Source organism: Botrytis sinoallii (assembly GCF_014898435.1).
Source record: "Botrytis sinoallii strain Bc 23 chromosome Unknown BSIN_018, whole genome shotgun sequence".
Taxonomy (NCBI): domain Eukaryota; kingdom Fungi; phylum Ascomycota; class Leotiomycetes; order Helotiales; family Sclerotiniaceae; genus Botrytis; species Botrytis sinoallii.
Window position 1 is genome coordinate 201,428 of NW_024066045.1, and position 22,430 is coordinate 223,857.

At 41.8% G+C, this 22,430-nt stretch overlaps 6 protein-coding genes across 6 annotated transcripts; 2 read left to right on the forward strand and 4 right to left on the reverse strand.

Moving 5' to 3' along the window:
- Positions 1 to 923: 923 nt before the first annotated feature.
- EAF02_009036 (uncharacterized protein) lies at positions 924 to 9,115 on the reverse strand (the record flags this gene model as incomplete). The annotated part of the gene is made up of 10 exons (XM_038905084.1): positions 924 to 4,335; positions 4,364 to 6,038; positions 6,095 to 6,448; positions 6,585 to 6,736; positions 6,804 to 7,369; positions 7,415 to 7,606; positions 7,895 to 8,130; positions 8,162 to 8,542; positions 8,593 to 8,718; positions 9,049 to 9,115. 10 exons carry the CDS (start codon positions 9,113 to 9,115, stop codon positions 924 to 926), a joined length of 7,161 nt encoding a protein of 2,386 aa, XP_038754981.1.
- Positions 9,116 to 9,590: 475 nt separating this feature from the next.
- EAF02_009037 (uncharacterized protein) lies at positions 9,591 to 10,622 on the reverse strand (the record flags this gene model as incomplete). The annotated part of the gene is made up of 2 exons (XM_038905085.1): positions 9,591 to 10,518; positions 10,579 to 10,622. The coding sequence occupies 2 exons, from the start codon at positions 10,620 to 10,622 to the stop codon at positions 9,591 to 9,593; spliced, it is 972 nt and encodes a 323-aa protein (XP_038754982.1).
- An 808-nt stretch (positions 10,623 to 11,430) lies between these two features.
- On the forward strand, positions 11,431 to 13,961 carry EAF02_009038 (uncharacterized protein). Its single transcript, XM_038905086.1, has 2 exons — positions 11,431 to 12,488; positions 12,543 to 13,961. The coding sequence occupies exons 1-2, from the start codon at positions 12,019 to 12,021 to the stop codon at positions 13,675 to 13,677; spliced, it is 1,605 nt and encodes a 534-aa protein (XP_038754983.1). The 5' UTR covers positions 11,431 to 12,018; the 3' UTR covers positions 13,678 to 13,961.
- Positions 13,962 to 14,579: 618 nt separating this feature from the next.
- On the reverse strand, positions 14,580 to 15,121 carry EAF02_009039 (uncharacterized protein; the record flags this gene model as incomplete). Its single annotated transcript, XM_038905087.1, has 2 exons — positions 14,580 to 14,864; positions 14,909 to 15,121. 2 exons carry the CDS (start codon positions 15,119 to 15,121, stop codon positions 14,580 to 14,582), a joined length of 498 nt encoding a protein of 165 aa, XP_038754984.1.
- A 412-nt stretch (positions 15,122 to 15,533) lies between these two features.
- On the reverse strand, positions 15,534 to 16,803 carry EAF02_009040 (uncharacterized protein; the record flags this gene model as incomplete). The annotated part of the gene is made up of 3 exons (XM_038905088.1): positions 15,534 to 16,117; positions 16,174 to 16,352; positions 16,790 to 16,803. The coding sequence occupies 3 exons, from the start codon at positions 16,801 to 16,803 to the stop codon at positions 15,534 to 15,536; spliced, it is 777 nt and encodes a 258-aa protein (XP_038754985.1).
- A 2,140-nt stretch (positions 16,804 to 18,943) lies between these two features.
- On the forward strand, positions 18,944 to 22,013 carry EAF02_009041 (uncharacterized protein; the record flags this gene model as incomplete). The annotated part of the gene is made up of 2 exons (XM_038905089.1): positions 18,944 to 19,114; positions 19,161 to 22,013. 2 exons carry the CDS (start codon positions 18,944 to 18,946, stop codon positions 22,011 to 22,013), a joined length of 3,024 nt encoding a protein of 1,007 aa, XP_038754986.1.
- Between the last annotated feature and the right edge of the window lie 417 nt (positions 22,014 to 22,430).

The window sequence follows — 22,430 nt, forward strand, 5'->3', positions numbered from 1 at the left end:
AAGGCTGAACTCAATTTCACCCCGTCCACCAGGTCCCTTAACATCTAGAAACATATTAAAAGCTCCCAAATATCAATTTGCAATGCGGGAGAAGTGATCACACATTCTTAGCTTCCTACCAAACAACATCTTCTAACGACAATGATCATACACTCCAATTCCACTACACTACGTTAGGGCTTACCTATTTACATCCATCCATCTCCACGCTCCACCATACCAAGATGTACATCTACAAATGGATACTCATCACTCTAACCATCCAAATTGCCCACTTATCTCACCATTCCTACCAATCTAAAATCAGTCCTTCACCCCGCAAAATGATCAACAAAGGCCTCCACTCTTTCTTCCCCATTACCCCAGCACCATCAACGGCAGCCTTAGCTCTCTTGTCCACAACCTCTTTATTACGAGGCGCAACGGCACCGATTAGATGTTGCGAAAGTATTCAAACACTTGCTTCTGCGGAAAATTGCAAGAGCGGTTGTATGGAATGTATTCGGGGTGATGTGGTCTTAACGAAGGCCATATATATGGACTCTGGAGAACGATAGTGTGTTGTCAACATTGAACATGAGATAAATGTGTCTCTGGTTTAAATGGAGACGGAAACTCATCGAGACTTTAAGTTTAGGTACAATCCACAATCATTACCAAAATACTTTCGGGCAAATAGATTGTTTCTATAATTATACTTCGTTGAGTAACAACGAAGCTGATCTAGCACGAAGTGTGTGCTTTCGAGAGACTATGCGCCAGCAGTAAAATTATACTTGCTCTATTATCCCTCCCCTCTCCAGAAATTCTATACCATGCAATAATTACAGTATAGTGCATTATTTATTTTTTCCTTTCGCGCCCTATACCCCAAAACTCCACCAAAACTCCAAATGATTTCAAAATCTACTACTTCAGCTCCATCATTGATCACTCTCCACCAAATATTTCCCCACAATCATCCACCACCAATCACCCACCTCCCAACCTTCCATATCTTGGGCCTCTCTAGCAGTTGCTCCCAATCCTTCATAATCACATTTTTGCCAAACACCCCTTTCAGCTCCCCAATCAATCAGTTGTTTGATTTCCCATGCGTCGAGACTCGGTGCGAAAACTCTTTCCAATCCCTCGATGTCAATACTACTTCGTAGAACGAATGCACCGGTAACTCCTAAGAGTACTTTTCTCCACATTCCCTCAATTAATTCTCCTGTTATACTTCTCCAAACCGGAAGTGCACCTCTCGCCCCAACAAATGGAGGTTCCGAAATCATGGCGTCAAGGTTAGGTATTGCGTGGTTATAAACATAACTTGAAGTGGGTGCGATATCCATTTGAAAACGATATTTCGCTTTATCAATAAGTCTTGTTTCATATCCGCCTTCGGTGAGACCGAATTTGTTCGCTCTGATGTTACTTTTTTGAATGTGAATACATCCATTAGCTTGTAGATTCGTAATAGCCAATACGGCACCTTCATTCACACCCCAAGGTATGTTCACAATAGTCTCCCCATTTTGAAACTTCTGATCCAATTCACACTTGAATAAATAAGCCTCTCGGTATTGTTTCTCGAAAATGATCTTTCCCGTACGAACAAAAACGGCGTTGAAAGCATCTGGAAGATTGTAAACTCGACCATTAGTACGAAGGCGTTTATTTTTGGTGATTATCTTGTTCTTCAACAAATCTTCTCTAGCTTCAATGATGATGGCACTTGGAAGACGATTGAGCAACTTATTTGCTGCTTTGCTATCCCATAAATGATCTGGTGTAACTGCTGCGGCCCTACACCAAGATTTTGCAAGTGCATAGTCGGTTATCTCGCAATTGAGAGCATCTGGTTTCAATGGATTTGAAAAGGGTACAGAATTGACAAGATTCATTCTTTGATAAACAGCAGCAAGGGTGTAATAATACTGTTCGGACCAGTAATTACTTCGAGTCTCGGGCACTAGTGCATATTTTTTCTTGAGTTCTGGGAATGAATTTGGGAGGTCAAAGACTTTTTCTTCTTGTGTGGGAGTGTTGATCTTTGACATGGCCCAATCGATTAAAGCGTTGAAATCATAGTCGACAATATGATCATAATCGATTGATTGAACTTGACCTTTTCGATATCCCTTGATGAAAGCTTCCTGGAAATCTTTTGTCAATTTGTCGACCATTGGCTTTTTCTTGACCCAAACAACCTGCCACCATTTCCTCAGGAAATTCAAGGAATAATCTTTAAAGACCGTTCCAAGAATAACCCAATCAATGTTCATTTCTAATCCTCCAAGCATGGCTCGAATGATAACAATACCCATTGTCAACCTCGCTTCTTCATCAACAGCTAAACCTTGCTCCTTGAATCTTTGTCTCTTTCTGCGAATGTTCATATCGTAGTTGACCATTTGAGTACCGAGCAATTCTGCCGCGTATCGAACATCTCTGTGAACACCAAGAAGATCATCCGGCGCAGATGTGAGACGTCTAGGCATTACCCATTTGTTTTTCAGACCTTTACGTACACCTACATGTGGCTCTTTTTTCTGTTGCCTCTTTCGTTTGGCCCCGACAATGGTATCTTGCTCTGGTGGTAGATCATCATTGTCTTCGAGAGCTGAGTATGGTATAGTTTCCAATGAAAAAGCAGTACGATCAAGCCATTGCATCTTCAGCTTTTCAGCATCGGTGCAAGCTACAAATGGATGAGCAAGATTCCACAGTCCAGCAGATTCATCGAAAAACAAATGGGATAGACCTGGTGTCGCAGGGGTAGATGGTATGGAATCCAAACCAGGATTGTTCTGGCGACCAATTTCCTTTTCTAGTGGTTTAGCTTCATAGTGATTCAGAATATCGAGTTCAGTCAAGCCATTAATACTAGCTTCCGTCAAGTCCATGGGATCTGGGGTTAGTGATCTATAAGCTCGCTTTGCAAGACCAGTATGTCTTGATATATCAGGATTCTTTTGTGATCTGGTATAATATGTATAATTTCGTTTTGGCTGTCCAGTAGTCTTTGAAATCTCTACTTGACCATCTGGTCGATCAACAAGATCTCCCCGCAGATTCTTGTTGAGAAAGAACTTTGATGGAACGGAAGGACGCATGATTGGTTTGTTAGGATGAATGACTGGTCGGTGACCATCTTCCCGTTGCTGAAGATAATGTTCGCCTTGGGGGTTTCCAATAGTAATCTTATTTGGTCTCGCAAATATGGGATTTACACCATGTCCAAACGGTCTCACAGACCAAGAACCAGAATCACCTTGTATGAACGTAGTTGGCTCCGGAAGACGCTCTCTCAGCTTGTAAGTTCTTTTTGGTTTCGCAGGTGTATTCCATGCGCTATTCGCCGGATTTTGTAACATTGTTGAATGTGATGACCATCCATGTTCCTGTGAAGCAGCTGTACGCTTTCTTCTTTCTAGGTCTTCGAGATTGGAAGTGTGAGCAGGACGTCTCATACGAGGTTTTATTGATTGACCACCATCGACATTTGCCGGAACCTGTTGGTACAGCGGATGAAATTGCAACTCTCGCGTAGGGGTAGATCCTGGAAAGGGTGAAAACTCGCTTCCAACGTCTGAATCTACATCGAGGTCCATTGGATCATCTTCAAGGTCATCCTCGGCATCCAATGCGTGGACCTCAGGTTTGAACTCATCATCTGAAGAATCACCCCTGCCTAGCTCCTCATCATATCCCAGTACATCATTAAGTTGCGTTTCTACAATCTTCGGAGCCAAAGGAGGAAGCTTTCCAATAGAATTCAAAATGTTCAAAATGACACTTGGAGGAGAAAATCCAACTGGAATGTAAAAATCAGGATGCTTTGCTTTTGTATCATCTTGCATTTTGGTAATATCAGCTGAGGATGGAGTAACCGCTTTTGGATCAAATAAAATGCTCCTGGTTATAGTCCTGCTCCTAGCACCTGCAAAGTCAAATGTGATCTTTGAAAGTTTTCCGTCCTCAAGTAACTCATCAAGAGCTCTCACAAATAACTTGTGTTCTGGAAGCACCCTAGAATTATGATAATACTTGAGCCAACATGCAACAAATGCGAACCAAAGGCCACGCTCTCCCGGTAAAGCATTGTTATTAGCCCGAAGAAGACAAAGAATGATATCTTTAACAACCTTCTCTTTCGAAAATGGTGATACAGATTTTGGAAGTGATTGTTCTGAAGTTTGAGGTAATGACGGGATTTTGGCAAGTTCTTCAACGAGCGATGGTTTCTGCTTGACAATTTCAGCAATTTCCAAAAGTGCTGGTCGTTCCCCTCCCAAAGACTTGTAGACTTTTCCATTTCTACCAATGACCGGATCTCCTCGATCTCCTCTACTTTTGTTTGGAGATTTTTTTCAACCCAGCGACTTTAGCAGCCCATTCAAAAATGGAGTCATCCGAGTCGCCGTGTTCAGACTCGGAGTCAGATTGATCTGACGGTTCAGGTTGAATTTCTTTCTCTGGAGAAGCCACAGATTTACTTTTTGCCTTTGTCACTTTCTCCTTTTTCGGCGTCTCCTTTTGTGGTTTACCGTACTGGCGTGGCTTGGTAGACGGAGCCTTCCAATTTGGATTGCAAGTCGTTTGTGATTTAGAAAGATGATATTTAATACCTTCTTTATTCTTGAACCTGGAGCCACATTTCTCACATTTCCAGGGCTTAAGAGCGATCACTTCTGGATCTTCTGCCTGGATTATCTGAGGATTAGCCATTTGTACAAAAATTCGGGCAGTAACCAAATTTGCTCTCATTTCATTTGCAGACTTGTGAGCTTCTTTGGTGCGAGCAATCAAAAATCTATGAGCAGTAATAGATTCATCATCCATCTTCTCTTTCAGGCGTAACTCCATCGGATTCGAACCCGGCATAGACACGATTGGGTTTTCGGCCATTTTAAAAACTTGCATCGTCCAAATAGGGTCAATTGTGTCTTCAGCCATTGGCCAGAATTTCAATGTCGTTTTATCAGAAGATAAGATTAGATTTCCCATCACAGAATTGTAAATGGAAGACATGCGAGCAAAGATTGATTCAAATGGAATAGCGTCGGCCTTTTCGAATCCTTCAAGATCATCGGGGTTGGCTGGTGGTGGTACTGCTCCGGTTAACTCGGCGATAGATGTTGAGGATTCTGGCAATATAGAACTCATCTCCGATGAGATTTGGGGGCTTGGTATCCTTTCAATGTTGGGAATCGATTTTTCCCGTTGCTTCAATTCTGCAGTTGGTTCGGGACCGGGCTGAATAGACGGTGATCTTTGGGATTGAGCTGGAATGGGATCCACTGAAGTGAACTTAGACTGAGGTTCTACAGTTTCGGAAGATTGGGTTTGATGAGACGCATGATGAGGTTGAGACTTCTCCAGAGACCGCATTAATGCGGGATCTTGAACAGAGGAAGAAGAGGCTTGTACTTGTGTTTGAGATAATGCGTGAACTTGAGCCTGCTGTTCAATATCGGGTCTATACGGGTGTGCATGACTGTTGGTAGAGGGAGAAGAGTGAGGTAAAAGTGTTGGGGACTGAGTCTGAGCCTTTCTCTCAATTTCTGGTCGGGCTGGGTGTGCATGGCTGTCGGTAATTATCGCATGTTGTTTTGATAACGAAGAGTCTATTGGACCGAATTGCTGGCTGAGAGGCGAAGATACTTGCAGTTGTCCCAAACTGTCTTTTCTTCCCACAAGACTCTGTGGTTGTTGAACCTTTGTAGAAACGGTAGTTCTAGAATATGGGGGTGAATCGTATGGAACGGGCGAAACAGTCCCAGGTTGAAATACATGGGGGTTATTTGTTGACCTGGGACTACCATATGGAGCTAGACCGTTGGTAAGATTCTCTTGCGATGTATGAGATGATGTAGATGGATTTAAGCTATGAGATACAGAAGCAGGACTTGATTGCTGGATTGAATCTATACTCATCGGACTAAACGGAGAGGCTTCCGATGGTAGAGCATCTGGAGCTAAGAAACCTGCCGGCCATTGAATCTTAGGTCGTGTCTGAGGCGGCTTAGGAGGTGATGGGGGTAAAAATCCTGCAGGACATGAATCTTGCTTGGATCTTGACGGTCTTGGCTTTGTTGAATAGGACTTTGATGCATAGGACTTCGATGATCCGGGGTATGAATATGAGTCGGATTTCTAGCTAGCCAAGGGTTCGGGGCTGGGAATGTAGGTGTAGCCTGTCGACCATCTTCATACGGAGGCCTATACCTATCGGCTGGAGAAGGTGTAGATATAGCTGGTGCACTGCCAAGGTATGGTTGATAATGGCGACCAGCGACTTGTTCATATTCAGACAGCTCTCTGTACGGTGAAATATGAGAATTGAGATTTGATACTGGTGGTAGAGAATTTCTCATAGTTGCATGTGACTGGTTTGTTTCAATGACCCATTCCATCGTGTTGGTTGTGACTGTTGCATAGAAGCCGAACGAGCTTCGGTCTGAATTGAGTCAGCTTGGTGAGAAAATTCATTATTGAACTTTTCAAATTCTAGTGCTAATTCTTCGTTTGACGGGAAAGAGTCGGGGTGTGTGTTGAAGGTTGATGATGGCTTTGTAGCTGATAGGGCCTTCAACTTTCGAACTCCAGTGCCAGTTCCTCATTTGATGGGAAAGAGACAGAATTGAGACTGGGTCTTTCCAGTGGCTTTGCAGGCCTAAGCATTGGAACTTCTGCAGTCTTTTCAGTCTCAACAATGGAGGCTTCTGACGGCTTTGCCGTTACAGCACTGGGCGCCTCTGGGAGAACTTCAGGTCCAGGAATGGGCGTATCCAAAGATTTTTCAATCCCAGCACCAAGCAATTCCAAATGGCTTTTGTGGTTCGGTATCTGATGGCTTTGGGCGCTTTGAGCTGTCTGTTTCAAATTTCTCGTCTCTTTTTCTTTTCTTGGGCTTTTCCTCTTCAATAGCAGCGGCAATCTTTGCAGCTTCCGACTCAACTTTAGATTGCAGAGCTTTTCTTCTCTCAGCAAGTACCTCAATCCATGTTCCCTTTCGATTCTCCAACAAATCAGGGTCACGAAGTTTTGCAGATTTTATCAATACAACAAACGTCTTTTTTCGAGCCAGCGATCTGCCTTCCTTAGAATCAAGAGGATTAATGTAGACGCCATCGATTCCGGCTTTGCGCTTCTTATCATCTTCTTCCCTTAACAAGTCTTCATATGAGGTGAAAATTGGTTCACGGTTGCCTTCTGTGGGGCTTAGATTTGACGGTGCAGGAGAAGCCTCAGATTTTCCAGATTTTCCGACAACCGCAGGCTCAGGCTCTGGTGATTCTGTTTGAGTAGGGGGTAAAGAATTTTCTGGGTTTTGGTTGTCTGCGAGATGTACGGAGTCCCGATTCTGAAATTTGAAGTCCTGTGTCGGCTGTATCCTCAGAGGTCATCTCTGGGCGCGACTCACTAGAAGTTCTTGGCGTTTGACTGTAGATCCTTTAGGACGACCACGTTTTTTGGGCGCAAGTTTTGGAGTTGAAAAAGATTCCAATTCGGCGAGTGACGAGAAGCTCATAGATGCAGGGTCCTTCGGAGAACCCGTTTCTATTGCTGAACCGCTAGGAGTGGCTTGACGACCTGTACCTTTCGGACGACCACGCTTCCGTTGTCCCGGTACAGGTCCATGACGAGTTTACTTCCCGCGCAAAATAATCAATATCATCTGCAACAGCCTCAATTGGAGTTGTCTGTTGGGCACCTTTACTAGGGGCGCTGCTTGATTGTGGAGATTGGTATTGATATCCAACTATAGGTGCAGATTGACCATTTCTTGATGAGTGTATTTTATTGGATGTTTTTGGGATAACTTATGTGTACTTCATCGCGTTGCTTATCGCTGGTTGTGGTGGTAGTATTTTGAGGCTTGTTCTGACGAATCTGGACGTACAATATGAGGGTCTACGATGATAGTATCTGCATTGGTCTCTGGTGAATTATCAATCTCAGGTGTTGGTGTATGGGTACTTTGGGCCGGAGGATGTCCATTACTTTCGACAACCTTCGGTTCATTATTATTTGGAAGAGGGGCAATTTTCGGAGTGTGAAACCCGTCAGCCTCGGCGCGTGCTGCATTTAAAAGACTTTGCAATCTTCTTTGCGAACCTTTCGTACCTCGTGGATCGTCTGCAATCTTGTAAGACTTCTATTTCCAGACATCGGCTCAGAGGAAGGTGCTGCCTTTGTAAATGATCCGTTCGGGATCGAATCCAATTGTTCCTGGGTTCTGGTGATTGTTGCATCGGAGTTGTCACATCCGGAATGACTGAGCCAGGGACTGCTTTCCTTAATGAATCATTACTGACAGTGGCAAGTTGCTCCATTGGCTCTCGTGCTCGCTGTATCGGCGCTGTTCTATCTAGAATGACTGGTCTGGAAGGGTCGATCAGGGCTATTGAGGTAGCAGGCTGTTCGTTGCTACTCGCTATCCTCTTTTCCGAATCCTTCTCGCTGAGTTGCTCCAAGGCGGTATCAACCATTTCAACATCAATTGGCTCTGCTTGTACCACAACCTTTCTGACACCATAGCCTAGAGCGACTGTATCACTCAACTCCAACTCTTCATTACACCAACCTCTTCCTCGGAACCCTCTATCCTAACGTCATTCCGATTGATAAAATCTTGCCAGACCTCATCTTTGATTTGCTCATTCGCAACAATTTCTTCCATGAAATTTTCATCAAACTTCTCAGAAAGACTTTGTATAGCGATTCCTAGAAATTTTCCATCAGTAATGATCTCAACCTTGCGAAGTCTCTCTCCCTATGATTAACAGAGGCGGGTGATCTTCTTGGTCGATCACACGTGATGGACTATCACATCGCATTCGCGAGAAACTCCAAAAAAATGATGAAAAAGAGTGCCCCGCTCTCTCAAATGCGACTACAGACCACTGGACCATCGTAACATTTTTGTTGAAACAAGTCTGCTCGTGAAGGAAACCGTGGGTATCGATGACCCCAGTCACACAATATCCAATAGAAGGATTAAAGGAATAAATTTTGACAAGGCTGAAAAGATTTTGAATATAAAATTTGACTCACCCTGCTTCCCTAAGCTCTTCACGAATTGATAAAACCAATCCATTACTTCCTCTTTTCCTTTTGGCATTGTGAAAAATTATCAACTCGCATTGTCTTATGAATTAAACGCGAATGCAATTGATAGAAGCAATAGAAATTTATCAAATATTGAGGTTGTAAAAGTTGAAGTTGTAACTGTAGAATGTTTATATTTTTGCGACATGTGAATTGAAAGACAATTGATAAATCTGCGATGAAGGCTTTGAAGCTTAAAATTTTAAGCGGGTATTGCGGGGTTTTTGGTAGCCTTGGTGCATGCACTAGTCAGATCAATGATTGGTCAAAGTGAAATTTGATAAGGCTATGACCTCGAAGTGAATGGATTAATTGGAATTGGAAACCAATAATGACGAGCAAGGCTGATGAAAATTACTTGGTTTGATAAAACGAAAGTATTCGGAGTTACTCAATATTACTAGTTGATAAGTTTCTCAACGAGAAGATTAAAAGATTCGTATTTCTTGTTATCTTAAAGTAAATTGGAGGTGTTCCGTTCAAGTATATTACTGTGACTTGACTTTATCCTTGTGAGCCTTCATCATTTGTCTATATGATTCAACAATATTCTTCCTCTCTTCTCCCAATTCTTCTCTTCTCCTTAAACTTCCAGCTGCTTTGGGTACATCTGAAACTTCTACCTTGGCTCCTTGGAGCTCCTTAAACTTGGCTTTAGGAACTTTGGTGAATGTCGGCGGAGCCTGTACCACATCATTCAACCCACCCTTCACTTCACCTCTATTCTTCGCGATTATTGCCCAAGGATCATCATTTCCATCATCAATTTCTCCCAGAACCTTTTTCTTCTTCTTTTTATTCTTGCCTGTCTTTCCATCTGTGTTTATGTCGGATTTCCACTGCATTTGCCCTTCTCCATCCATCTCCATGTCGTCCTCCTCCCTCAATTCTGCTGCTTCTTGTCGTTTCTCTTGAATCTTTTTCTCTTCTTCTCTCCATTCATCATACATTCGATGCATCTTCTTCTCCGTCTTGGTACGTCCCTGCTTGAGACCTAATGGATCTTTACCACCTTTAGCACTTTTATGAATCAATCCTCCAACTGGTAATGCCGCATCAACTCTTGCTGAAAACTCCGACATCTTTTCTCCGGGTCTAATTTTGGGAATTTCCATGGCTGGCTCTTCTTTCTTTGGTGTTGAAACATTCTTCTTTTCCGAATCATCATCGTTATTCTTCGCCTTTTTGGCTTTTGGTTTTCTCAATCCATCATCTAATCCTTTGGGTAATTTCTGTCCGGATTTAAAGGCCATAAGCCTTGCAAATGCTTTCGGTGTGTCATCGTCCGCATTGGTATTTCTCTTTCTCTTTTTGTTTTTGCGCGTAGGATTTAGTTCGCTGGTAAAGATTCCGTTGGCATTGCTGGATTTAGAAACAGGTAAAGGTTTTGCGATAGTAGTGGGTGGTAGGTTAATACTATTGAAATATTGGGTCAGTGATTGAATGTGAAAATCATCTTGATTGGAGAACTCATACGTAGATTTATCATCCCCCCCTTTACGTGTATGTTTATGCGGCATATTTTCTAAGTGATTGAAAATAATGTAGTATCGTTGTTGTCATTGAAAATCTCTTGTAATCCAGGTTTGCGCAAAGAGATCATGGAAATTAAGTTTTTCTGCCATGAGGTCTTGGGCGGTGAGCTCCTTAGCTTGGCATCGTTGATATGGATCCATTGCACAATTCTAGACTTAAGATCTCCCATAACAGCCACTCAAATTAAGAGAAATGGCATTGTCAAATCAAACACAATCAATGATAAATTGAAACGCCAATAACATAACTTTATGGCATATCTACCATCATCTCGTTCAATGAACTTACAGAATATTTTACCATATAATATTATCATGCTACCTCCACTCTTAAACCTAAAACCTGAGAAAATCACAAAACGATGGTCTCGTTCCCAAGTAACTCTGCATTTGATGGAAGATCTTGAAGCATTCTTAATGGTGGCTTTTAACACGTGCCCAACGAATGCGGCACGATTGTCTTTGATGTTCCCCGATAATTGACCCTGATGGTCTAGATCCATTTGTTTGTTCCATGGGGTAAGACTGAAATGGCATATGAGATGAAGGCGTCGAAAGGTGTGCTTGATCTATAGGAAATGCTTGGACATGTGACCGAAAGCAGAATCATATCCGGGGATACATGTAGTCTTACGTTGAGATGCAAAATGTCTAGAGGATCAATGTGACCATACAAAACATGTTTTTAGAATCATTTGATTCTAGCAAGTCACAATTGAAGAAACTCTGCCACCAACATTTCCATATTAGTTATTCCTTAATTTTTTTTACTTTTCCCATATTAAATTCTTCATTCCCTACATAAGTCTTTTCCTCTCTCCCTGGCAAGCATGATCCTTTAACTTTCTCCTGAATCATACAATATCACGCAGCTGCGGGTATTTTCTACAACCCCATACGAACTTCCCAATCAGAAAGCTTCAGTCTCATCCAAATCCTCACCCTAAAAAAATCCTACTTGCCCTACCGTTACCAACAACTGTACTAGACCAAATGTCAACTGTTTTACATATAAGGAAATACTTCAACCCCAACTACCATACGAGCTCTCCTTCATCGCCTCATCCTGCTGTTTGATTTGTCAGCAGTGACATTTTCCTCCAACAAGCGCACGGAACTTGGGGTCTGGAGGGCGCTTTGAATCTACACCAAAATAGCAAAACTGTCTCAAGTATTTAATACCTCATAATTGTCCTTCGAAACTTGGTCCAAGCAATTATTCAGACTCAAACTACTCGTACAACTGGTATTCAAGTCAAATATTAAAGGGGATTCTTCGATTCGATTTGGAATTGTTCTAAACATTTCTATTTATACTGGACTGAACGACCCTGCCAAGACTCCCAACTTTGTTCGATAAGACTATCAACACGGGGAAAACATGTCCCACTTATCATCCCGTCATGGCACCGAAGCTACTGAGATATATGATGAAATGACGGAAATGTTAAATGGTTCCATACGGAATTCTCATGATGACGATATCCAAGCTTCAAATTATTCATCTAGTTTCTTAACTCGTTCTGGTTCACCAATGGAAAAATCAAGGAAACCAGCAGATTCTTTCGAATATTCGGATACACCGACTCTTCGAGATGAATTCATATCAAGACCGAGGAATTCGAATCAGACGAGTAGGGCGAGATATTGGTTGAATAAGATGACTTTAAAGAGTAGGAGGAAATCATCATTTAATGAACATGAAGGATTTGAAGATCTCAATACAGATACAACTTCAGATGTTGGGGATGGGTTATTGACGGGTTTACATAAAACGACCAGGCAGCAAACGAGAAAGAATGGAATATTCAATTATTTCGTCTTTGGGGGGATAAGTGGTCTAGGAATATTGTGAGTTTTTCAAACATTCTCTATACTTAAGAATTTGGTACTGATACCTCTTAGATCAATTCTCCTTTTCACAAATCTTATACTCGGGGCCGCAACATTATTTTGGGGTCATGATATTGATGACGTTTTAAAAAATTGGGGGAAATCTGGAACAGGTACAGAAAATTTAGCTTGGTATCCAACCGACTTCACACGAGATATAAATCCTGTTCCATGTCATTCGCACAATGATTATTGGAGACGAGTACCATTATTCGATGCATTAAGAGCAGGATGTACAGGAGTGGAGGCAGATGTTTGGCTTTTCGATAATGAGTTATACGTTGGACATAATACTGCATCATTACAACGAAATCGAACATTTCAATCCCTTTACGTTAACCCTCTTGTCGAAATTCTCGAACGACAAAATCCAACTACTGATTTTTACAATGGAACAAATCATGGAGTTTTCGATGCGGATGATGGGAAATCCCTAACACTTTTAGTGGATTTGAAGACTGATGGTGCAGAAACATGGGAATGGGTCCTCCAACAACTCGAACCATTACGAAAACGTGGGTGGCTTTCTTACGTGGAGAATGATACTTTACATACTCGACCTATTACTGTTGTTGGAACGGGCAATACACCATTCGATGTCCTTACCAAGAATTCAACATATCGCGATGCATTTTTTGACGCACCACTTGATACAATGTGGGAATCAAAACATGTTACTGAAGAAATGAAAGATTGGTCTAATCTTGAAGACGATGCACAAGAAGAAGGGTTAGATAAAGATCAAGAAGATGCAGAGGAGCAAGTCTCTGAAACTTCAACCTCGAGTGCTGTATCGATTCCAGCGAGGAAACCTATGCCGATTCCTCATAAGAAACCAAATAATGGACAGGGTATGTCTGGTGTATCACCAGATACTGATTTTAATCCCTTGAACTCATATTACGCATCTGTTTCTTTCAATAAAGCAGTGGGTACAATATGGAGAGGAAGGCTAAGTCCTAAACAAATGAAGATCATTCGTGGGCAACTTAGAGGAGCACATAGAAGAGGATTGAAGGCTAGATATTGGGATCTGCCAAGTTGGCCGATTGGGTTAAGAAATCATGTTTGGGATGTTCTTGTTAAAGAAGGAGTCGATTACTTGAATGTAGATGATTTGAGAGCGGCAGCAAAACAAGCCTGGTGACGAGATTTATGGATTTTATTCTCTGACAAGAGTTTGCAAAGACAACGACGATGGATTGTGTTAGGCATAGTGGGGTGTGTATATGATGTTGAGCTGATGATCGATCATCATTGTGTTTGAATATTAGCATGGGGCATATGTATGAGGGCTTGCTGGTGCATAGATGGCGTTTTTATCTGCATTAGCATTGGGTATACCTTGGGTGTGGTTTGGCATAAAGGTGTGATTAGTGTGATTCCATCCGAATAGTTTAGTATAGAAATCAAAATAACGTTTACATTCTGGGTGTGGCTTGTGGTGAAACTTCGTTCATCTAAATCTATGAAACGGCAGCCATGACCCGAGAAAAAATGGATAGGCGAGAAAAGGAGAAAATGGCGGGGTTGGGAAGAACGCGCGAGGAAGAACGGGTGAGGAAGGAGGGGTAAGGAAGGAAAGAGATGGGAGAATACTATCTCAACGTCAATCGGATTCCCACCAAGTTCCGGGCCATCTCGAATCCAGGAAACTTCTTTCCTTCGAGATAGTTTCACTTGCCCTACTCACATGAAGAGGGGATTGACGTACAGAAACTCCAACGGGGTTTGGTGTTTACTACTGAGAGCCATGAGAGGAAGAGGTGAGAGGAAGAGGAAAGGGGGAGAGAGGGGGAGAATCAATATGCTATGCTATTGTAGAAAGAAATACCACCGGCGTCAATCATGAGTACGTATCGCTCGATCACGAAGCTCATCTCATCTCAATAACATGAAAGTAGTAAAAATGGGATCTTTTTCCATCAAAAACTCCTATCTAAAACGCCAAAAAACAAAATACATCTCATATGAGAATGTATCATACTCCATATAGAGTATGTTCACTATCTCCATATGGAGATAGGATTTTCTTTAAAGAACAAAAACTTATCTTGAAAATGGTGAATCAGTTGCGGTGTTATCCACAACTTCATCCTCAACCTTTCTCTCCTCTCCACCATTCTGTGTCTGCGTCTTCGACTCTTCAGAAGTTTCGACCTTCTCATCTTGAGTGCGCTGAATTGACAGTGCGCTGAAGGGGTTCGCAAGTTCATCCGCGTTGAACTCGTAAACACCCTTCTTCGAGACAGAAGTAATCTTCTTTCTCTTTGCGATCAAGGCATCTCTCGCGGTCTTGATTGCGAGGTATTTTCTGTGGATCTTAGGCTCCTCCTTGGCGATTCCCCATTAGGGTCTAAAATCTCTGCTTCTTCAACACCGTTTAAATCTCTAAGGGTCTGCAAAGAAATGTCGTTGCGGGCGATCTCAGACTCGTCGGCAGGATTGCCCAAGACCTGACCAACTTGGCGTGCGGACTCGGCTCTCTCTTTCTCTTGCTTTCTCTGCTCGTCAGTGCGAGGAGTAAATGCTGGTAATTTCTTGGTTTCGTTGAAAATATCCCAGCCCATTCTGTTGGCATTCTTGAACATATTTCCAGCATAGTTCTTGCTATTCACAAACGTCTTTCAAAGGCCCAGAGCGGTGAAACTGCTTCAAAGGACCATGGGACTCATCAATGAGCTCCCAATCTCTGATTGAATTATCAAGGAATGTCTTGACACATCCTTTCTCTGCTGCTTCGGGGTGATTATCTTCTTGAAGCCAATACAGGAAGAATTGGGTTTGCAGCTTTCAATCTCAATATATCATTCTCCGGAATATCCTCGTATTTCTTATAGATCTTCTTGGTCTGGGGAATGACAAGCAAAACCAGAGGGGAGTCCCCTGGTGTAGCCAATCTTTCTGAAATGCTTGACAACTTGAACTCCGAAGTAGTTCTCGATTGCATGAACCCATTCTCCATTAGGTCCGACCAAATTTCTTGAAATCTCATGTGCCCATTTAGCAGCGACGACATAAAAGCAAGGGATTGCCTTCTGCATCACGTGGAAGCGTGAGGGGTGCTTCGGGCTTGCGTCGTTCATTCGTGTTTGGACGACTCTCATCTTTCTTTTCTTTGTCCTTCTTTTCGTTCTCGTTCTTCTTGACATCTGCGCCGGGGCGCGTCAACGCTTGACTGTATGATCCATCCGGACCCCAGTTGGACTGGTTCTTCTCCTTGTCGGTCATTCTTCGTTCCAATTCCAAATCTCTTGCCTTCTTCTCTGTTTGCTCAGCCTGCCAGGCTTCCATCAACATCTTGGCAGTTTCTGGATCTTCTTTCTTAAGAGCCAACCAACCATACAAGGGCATACCAGCAACCATGGTGGTGGCTTGTGGTGCTTGTGGATGCTGGGCTGGTGTCTTTGCGATTGATGCTTTCTCTGCTTCCTCTCTGGCTGCTGTGGCACGTCTTAAACTCTCTGCTGCTTCTGATTCAAGTCTTGCTGCCTCTGGTGAAGTTGATGCTGGAGTCTCTTCTGCTATGGTTGATAAACCTTCTAAAAACAGATCTGGTAATAGCTGCTCCAGTGTCATCTTGCGCCCTATGACAATCATTAGTAAATCATCAGGCAGTGTGAAAGCTAAAGACACAACATACATAAATATATGCCGACGGATCTCACTGCTCTAAGGTTTCGATCATCTTCGCTATCGCCGGGGAAGTCTCGAATGACTTTTCCCAGGTAAATCTCGTAGGCTTCATCAAATTCTGTAGCTGAAACTGGATAGCCGAAGCCATCACCTTCTTGTATTGCTTTCTCTCGAAGTCTTGCTTGGCTATCTTGGGATTAACCATGATTGTATGGCTTTTGTTGGTTGAATGTTGTTGTTTGATAGATCGGAAGAGACCTTCAAAATAATTTCTCAAACTTTGTTTACCGTGGGGGAAAAAAGTTTAGCGCATTATTATCTTACCGCCTTTCTTTTTTTGAAGGTGAATGTTTATGGTGAAGATACAATGAGACCTGCTTTCCGTATGTCCATCAGACTACACGACAAAAATTCATTACTTATTCAAATTTCAACCATTTCTCCTCAAATCAAAGTGGATTTCTATACTTCAACAATAGAGGAACATTTTTACATCTTAAAAGCTACATTAACCTTCAAGCTATTTACGAAAAAGCTATCATTTACGTCTTCTATCTGAAAATTATTTGAAAGCGCGCTTATGTCCTGATGTCACATGCACGGACTAATAACCCTAGTACTACCTAGCCTTAGTCATTTTGTCATATTGAAGCCTTTCATTCACGTTCACTGACTCACGAGGCTGTGAAAGTACACCTGAAAGCGGTGTTTATCTGGAATTCCCTTTACATACTATTGACAATATATATTTGAATCATGTCGCAACCCTTAAGAGCTACTTGTCGGCTATGAGGAAAATTCTGCCAACTACTTCGACGCGACTCCCAAATCTTCTCATATTTCAAAAGGAATTGTGCTTCAGTATCCACATACAAGTCCCACGCATCTAATATAGCTATCATGTCCGCATGGTCAATGGATTTGATTGGATCTTTAAAACTCTTGTTTATCTTCCACGACCTGTTTGATGTAATTCGAGAATCCAAAAAAGCGTGGGGAGGTCGAACTTTGATTGCTGACAAGGAAACTCTCGAAAAAAGCCTGAATCCGAGTCCGGGATAGCAATATTCATTCTCTTTTCAATCTGCGAAAACAAAGCAGAGTGGACTTTGAGACGGGAGTCGGATATCTTTGGAAACTTTATGTGACGCTTGCCCAGTCTATAGTACATGGTCAGCACCACACAGTGCCGTAAAAGGTCCCGCTGCCGTATGGTTTCTGAAATACTGGTAGACATATAACACGGGAAAATTCGGCGCATGGCGTAGTTGCCCAGTTTGTATTCTCTATGACTCGGTAAGTTGCTGTCTTGCCGTAGTTCCTTGTCGTTGTCGTAACTTTTGGTCTTTAGGTAGTACATCTCCAGGTGCTTCGCCGAAAAATTTCAAACTTTTCGCCCAAAGGTTAATTTCTTTATCCGAAATATCCTCAATACAGCTTCATCTTCTTGCGACCATTTTTCTCCGTCTGGAGCTTCATCCGACGAAGAGCTGCTCGAATCCAGCACAACCACACTTTGCTCTTCATCCTCTTCTCTCTTATCTTCTTCGTCATCTTCTGTTGCGGTAGCCGCATCTTTATCTCTTCCATGTGTTTTTCTTCTCTTCTTCGAAACTTCTCCATCGGCATCCGATGCGACACTATTCTTGTTGAATCTGGACGTAGACTTCGATCTAATCTGCGACTTCGATCTGCTATTCTTTGACTTATTGCGACACTCTTTTTCTTCATTTTTGACCTTGGTGTTGTTGCAGTCCGCAACGTGTTGCCTGGACGTCATTTAATATTTTTGAATGGTGGGTTGGATGAGCGCTCAGATTATTGAGAAAATCAAAAAAGCGATCAACACTTCAAATAAACTGGAAGAGAACGAGTAAATTTTATTCAGCCACATCGTAAGTGCATAAAAGTACTTTCGTGACCATCATTATGACCTAGAAATGAAGAATCAACTACCGTGGCAGAATGTCACCACAAGTATCAACAAAAGTTTTTCCAAAACTTCCCAATGTTTACACAGGCGGTAGAGACTTAGATGTCTATACGCAAGACTTAAAAGTAATCCAAGATGATACTTAGATTCCGTTCACGCAAGAAATATACTTCAGATCATAAGTGCGGCATGAAGTCTCTACTAAAGCAGGGTCTTTTGGTATTCACATGGTAACGTTATGGGGTTACCAATTGGAAGTAACACAACAACTTAAATCGCCTAAAACTATGATATAAGGAATCTGTGTGGAGGTTGTGTGACTCTTGTTTACAGGTGATTGGACGAATCTCAATCTAGCTGAATACAGAAGGATCAAAGGAGATCCAAGAGAATGAGGAGATCAGACTTAAAAACTCGAGGATGTAGATGATATTGCGAGAGGGAGGAAACTATACTGAGAAGAAGTTCTTTCATTGTCAGTGGTAATCTTTACTAGTTGGTATCAGACTTCATATTTACTGCGAGATGTTTAACAGCGACGAGGGTACATCTTCTAATCTTATTTTTCTTCTTGAATCCTATGACACAATACTTTGAACCAGTGACCTCATGCTTGATCACGCATGAATCATAACTCTTATGTCATTCTTCTAGAATTCGTGCTCCCAGTGAAAGCCGCCTAAAATCATTGACAGTTGGAATGGTAGAATTGAGGGGTGACGTAAGCACGTGAGGGGAAGAACATCAATGTTGAACCTCATCCAAAACTGTTCATTCTCTCCCCTAGCAACTCACAACCAAATCACGCAACCATGTCGCAAATATTACATCCAAAGGATGAACCATGTCTGTTCCACTAGACTTTGGTGAAGAAAGATTCGATCCAGAATTGATGGAAGCAGATGAGATTATGGAACGCCATGAGCAACTATCGATGGAAGTCAACAACAGCGTTCAAATACTCGCCGATGATGGTCAGATCACCAAGAAAAAAATCAGAGACTTTAAGAAGATGGTAGTTTCATTAGAAAATTCCAAACAAAGAGTCAAATTTGCAACAGAGAAAACTCCGAAAGGTTCAAGCTTTCGGCGATGATGCGGAAAAGGAAATTCAGACCAGCCTCCCGAAGCATAAAGTCCTTAGAATCAATACGAATTTACCCATTGGTCTATTCTATCAAGCACTAGAAGTCATTCTCCTTTACAAGGGTGATTTAGACGAAGTTAGAGAAAAGGGCGAAGAATTTCGAAAATTACTCCTGGCCAAAGAAGATAACATTTCCAAGACCATGTACCAAGCATTGAAGGATGAGAACCAGAAGCTCAAAGAAGATTACGAAAGCCTTAAAGCAAAGAGAGATTCTGAAAATGATGCGACTGAAGCATTGACAAGAAAGATGTCAGTTGATGAGATAGCCAAGCTTGAGAGACACCTGCAAGAATATATTGCCAAAGATAAATCTGCGCAAGATACCATCAAAACTTTGGAAGAGAAAGCTGGAGAAGCTAACAAGTCATACATTGAGATTTCCCAATCTATGGAGAAACTGGAGAAAGAAGTTGCCGATAGAAGTTCTGCGAAAGACACTGTGAAACAGTTGCAAAATGAGCTTGAAATGTCTCAACTGCGTCACGAACTCTGCATGTTGCAATTAGAGAAAGCAAAAAAGGGTTCTACTGAGCTTCACGAAAGATTGAACAGGGCAAAACAGAATAGTGAAGAGAAGAGTGAAAGGCTCTCCGATAAAAGCCTTGAGATTTCCGAGCTTCGCAAGACCCAAAAGCTCCTTCGAGCTGAGGCGAAAGCAAATGAAGAACGGAGAGTTTTGGAGAAAGAAATGCTCATGATTTCTCAAGTAGAGACATTAGATGCACTAGACGATGTCAAATCGAAGGAAAAAAAGATTGCAGAAGATCAACAAGTCATCAAAACTCTCCTGGATGACAAAATTCGTGATAAAATGATCATAGAGAAATACCGAACGGCACATCAGATCAACCTTGGGAATTTCAAGCAACACGTTTATGACATTGAGAAAGAATTAAAAGAAGAGCAAGCTACTTGTGCGAAGAATCTAGAGCAGGAGAGAGCCACTCATGAGAAGCAACTGAAGCAGGAGCGAGCCACTCATCAAGAGCAAGTGAAACAACAGCAGGCTGACCATGAAGATATGATGGAGCGAGAACAAGCCACTCATAGAGTGCGATTGGAGCAAAAGCAGGCTAAGCATGAGAAAAGGACAGAGCAAGAAAAGACCGTCCATCGACAACAATTGGACCGGGACCGAGCCACCCATCAGCAGCAAATGAAGGAACAGCAGACTATCCATGGAAAGACATTGGAGCAGCAGCAGACCAGTCATAAAAAGAAGATGGAGCAAGAAAAATCCACTCATCAAAATCAGTTGAGAGAGGAACGATTCGTCCATGAAAAAGAAATGAAGAAACTAGAACAGGAGCGAATCGCCAATCGAGAGAAACTAAAGCAACAACAGACCTCTCATGAAAGGGCATTGACGCAAATCCAGAATGAAAAACAAGATTACATGAAGGAACACAACACAATTGCCGCACTCATGACCTGGGAAATTCTCGTTTTTAAGGCTCTCTATCGAAAGAGAGTTGAGGATTGCAGAGTTGGTCGAGGAAAGATATACAGATTGGAGCATCAACTACAGTTGATCTCTCAAGAAAAGAAAGAATCCGAGATCCGAGGGAGAAGGTATCTCTGGAAAGCAATTTTCAATGCAGCTTCATCAGAGTCATGGAAGACTCGGTCTGTCACTATTCTTAATGACTTGAGAGTTTCTTCGCAAGAGTATCGAGACTTGAGAGTCAATAGCTCAAATGCCTTAAAGAAAGTCGAGGATGAATGGAGACACAAGGAGAACTCTACGGATCACCTCTGGACATTAGACTATATCGAGTTGCAGGATTTGAAGAAGTCCGCCTTTGAATTCATTGGAAATTACTTGGCATCATCGGTTCAAAGCAATCCTAGGCATTACGATGTGTGGAAAGAGTTGGCAAAGTCTATTTTAGACCATACGACTAGCATAAATAATGCTATTATTCCGAGAATGTTGTTAGCAGAAGTCAATGCTCCTTGGTGGAGATTTCAGGTCAAATCAAGTCACCTATTACCTTCTGCAGCAAGAGATTATACGAATCACTCGGTCCAAACACGATCTTTGCGTTTGTTTGCTATTCTTATTGAGCAAGAATACAATATATCAGAATGTTTGGAACTCATCATGAGTATCATGGAAGATCTCGCTTCTACTACAGATCATTTTGTAGGATACATGATTGCAAAATGCATTCAAGAGTATCTCAAAGATACGGATAGGCATATATCAAATCAAGGACCAATACTCAACCTTGCTTTTGATCAACTATGTCGACAAGTCGGTCGTAGGTTTCCTGAAATATGGAGTTGCTACGAAACAAGGGAATCATCAGCATCCAGGCATACTGTCAATCTTCGACTTAGAAATGAGTTCCGTTCACACCTCAAAGATTCTCATGAGATAATTATGAAGTTAGATCAAGTCTTGCATAGCTCCGAGAACCTCCAAGACATACTCGAGAGAACATGTCCCGAAGACTTCATTTCCATTGGGAATTTCTACATCAATTCCCAAGAAACATGGGATTGGATCATTTTGGTTTGTCAGGAGAAACGTACTGTTTATCTAGTTGAAGAGAATTGTGTGTGCAAAGACAAGGCATTAGAATTTGGAGATTTATCTTACTCCATCAAAATTAATGAATCAGATACATTGGTGTTTAGCTGTGTCACTTATGAACAGAGGACCTGGTGTCATGATCGACTCTCTAAAGCAAAGCTGGATGAAGTGTTGTTGGAAATTTTGAGAGAATTAGGAGTTGATGATATCATGAATATTGATTGAGGGAGTTGAGAAGTTTCAGATCAGAAAGTTTCTGCTTTCAGACGTGCCCCTTATGGGGATTCCTTATGGATAATATATAATTTTTCAGTTATCGTTTTCTCTTTATGAAGAACTAGAAGTTACTATAGTATAAATATAGCTTTTATGAGCGATTTAATTTATTCTTATAAACCTTAATAATATTGTATACTTCAAATACAAGCTTCATTAAAACATATAAAGAAGAGTATAATCTAGTAATATATAATAAGAGTTAATAATACTTTGAAAGAGAAGATATATAGAAAGTAAGTAACAAATATAGTATTATTATTATTATTATTATTAGTAATTTTCAACCGGGCCGTATAGGCAAGCCTCCCAGGGGGCATTACGATTGGGCTAACTGCGGGATGATCTTCTAATTTACATAATCCC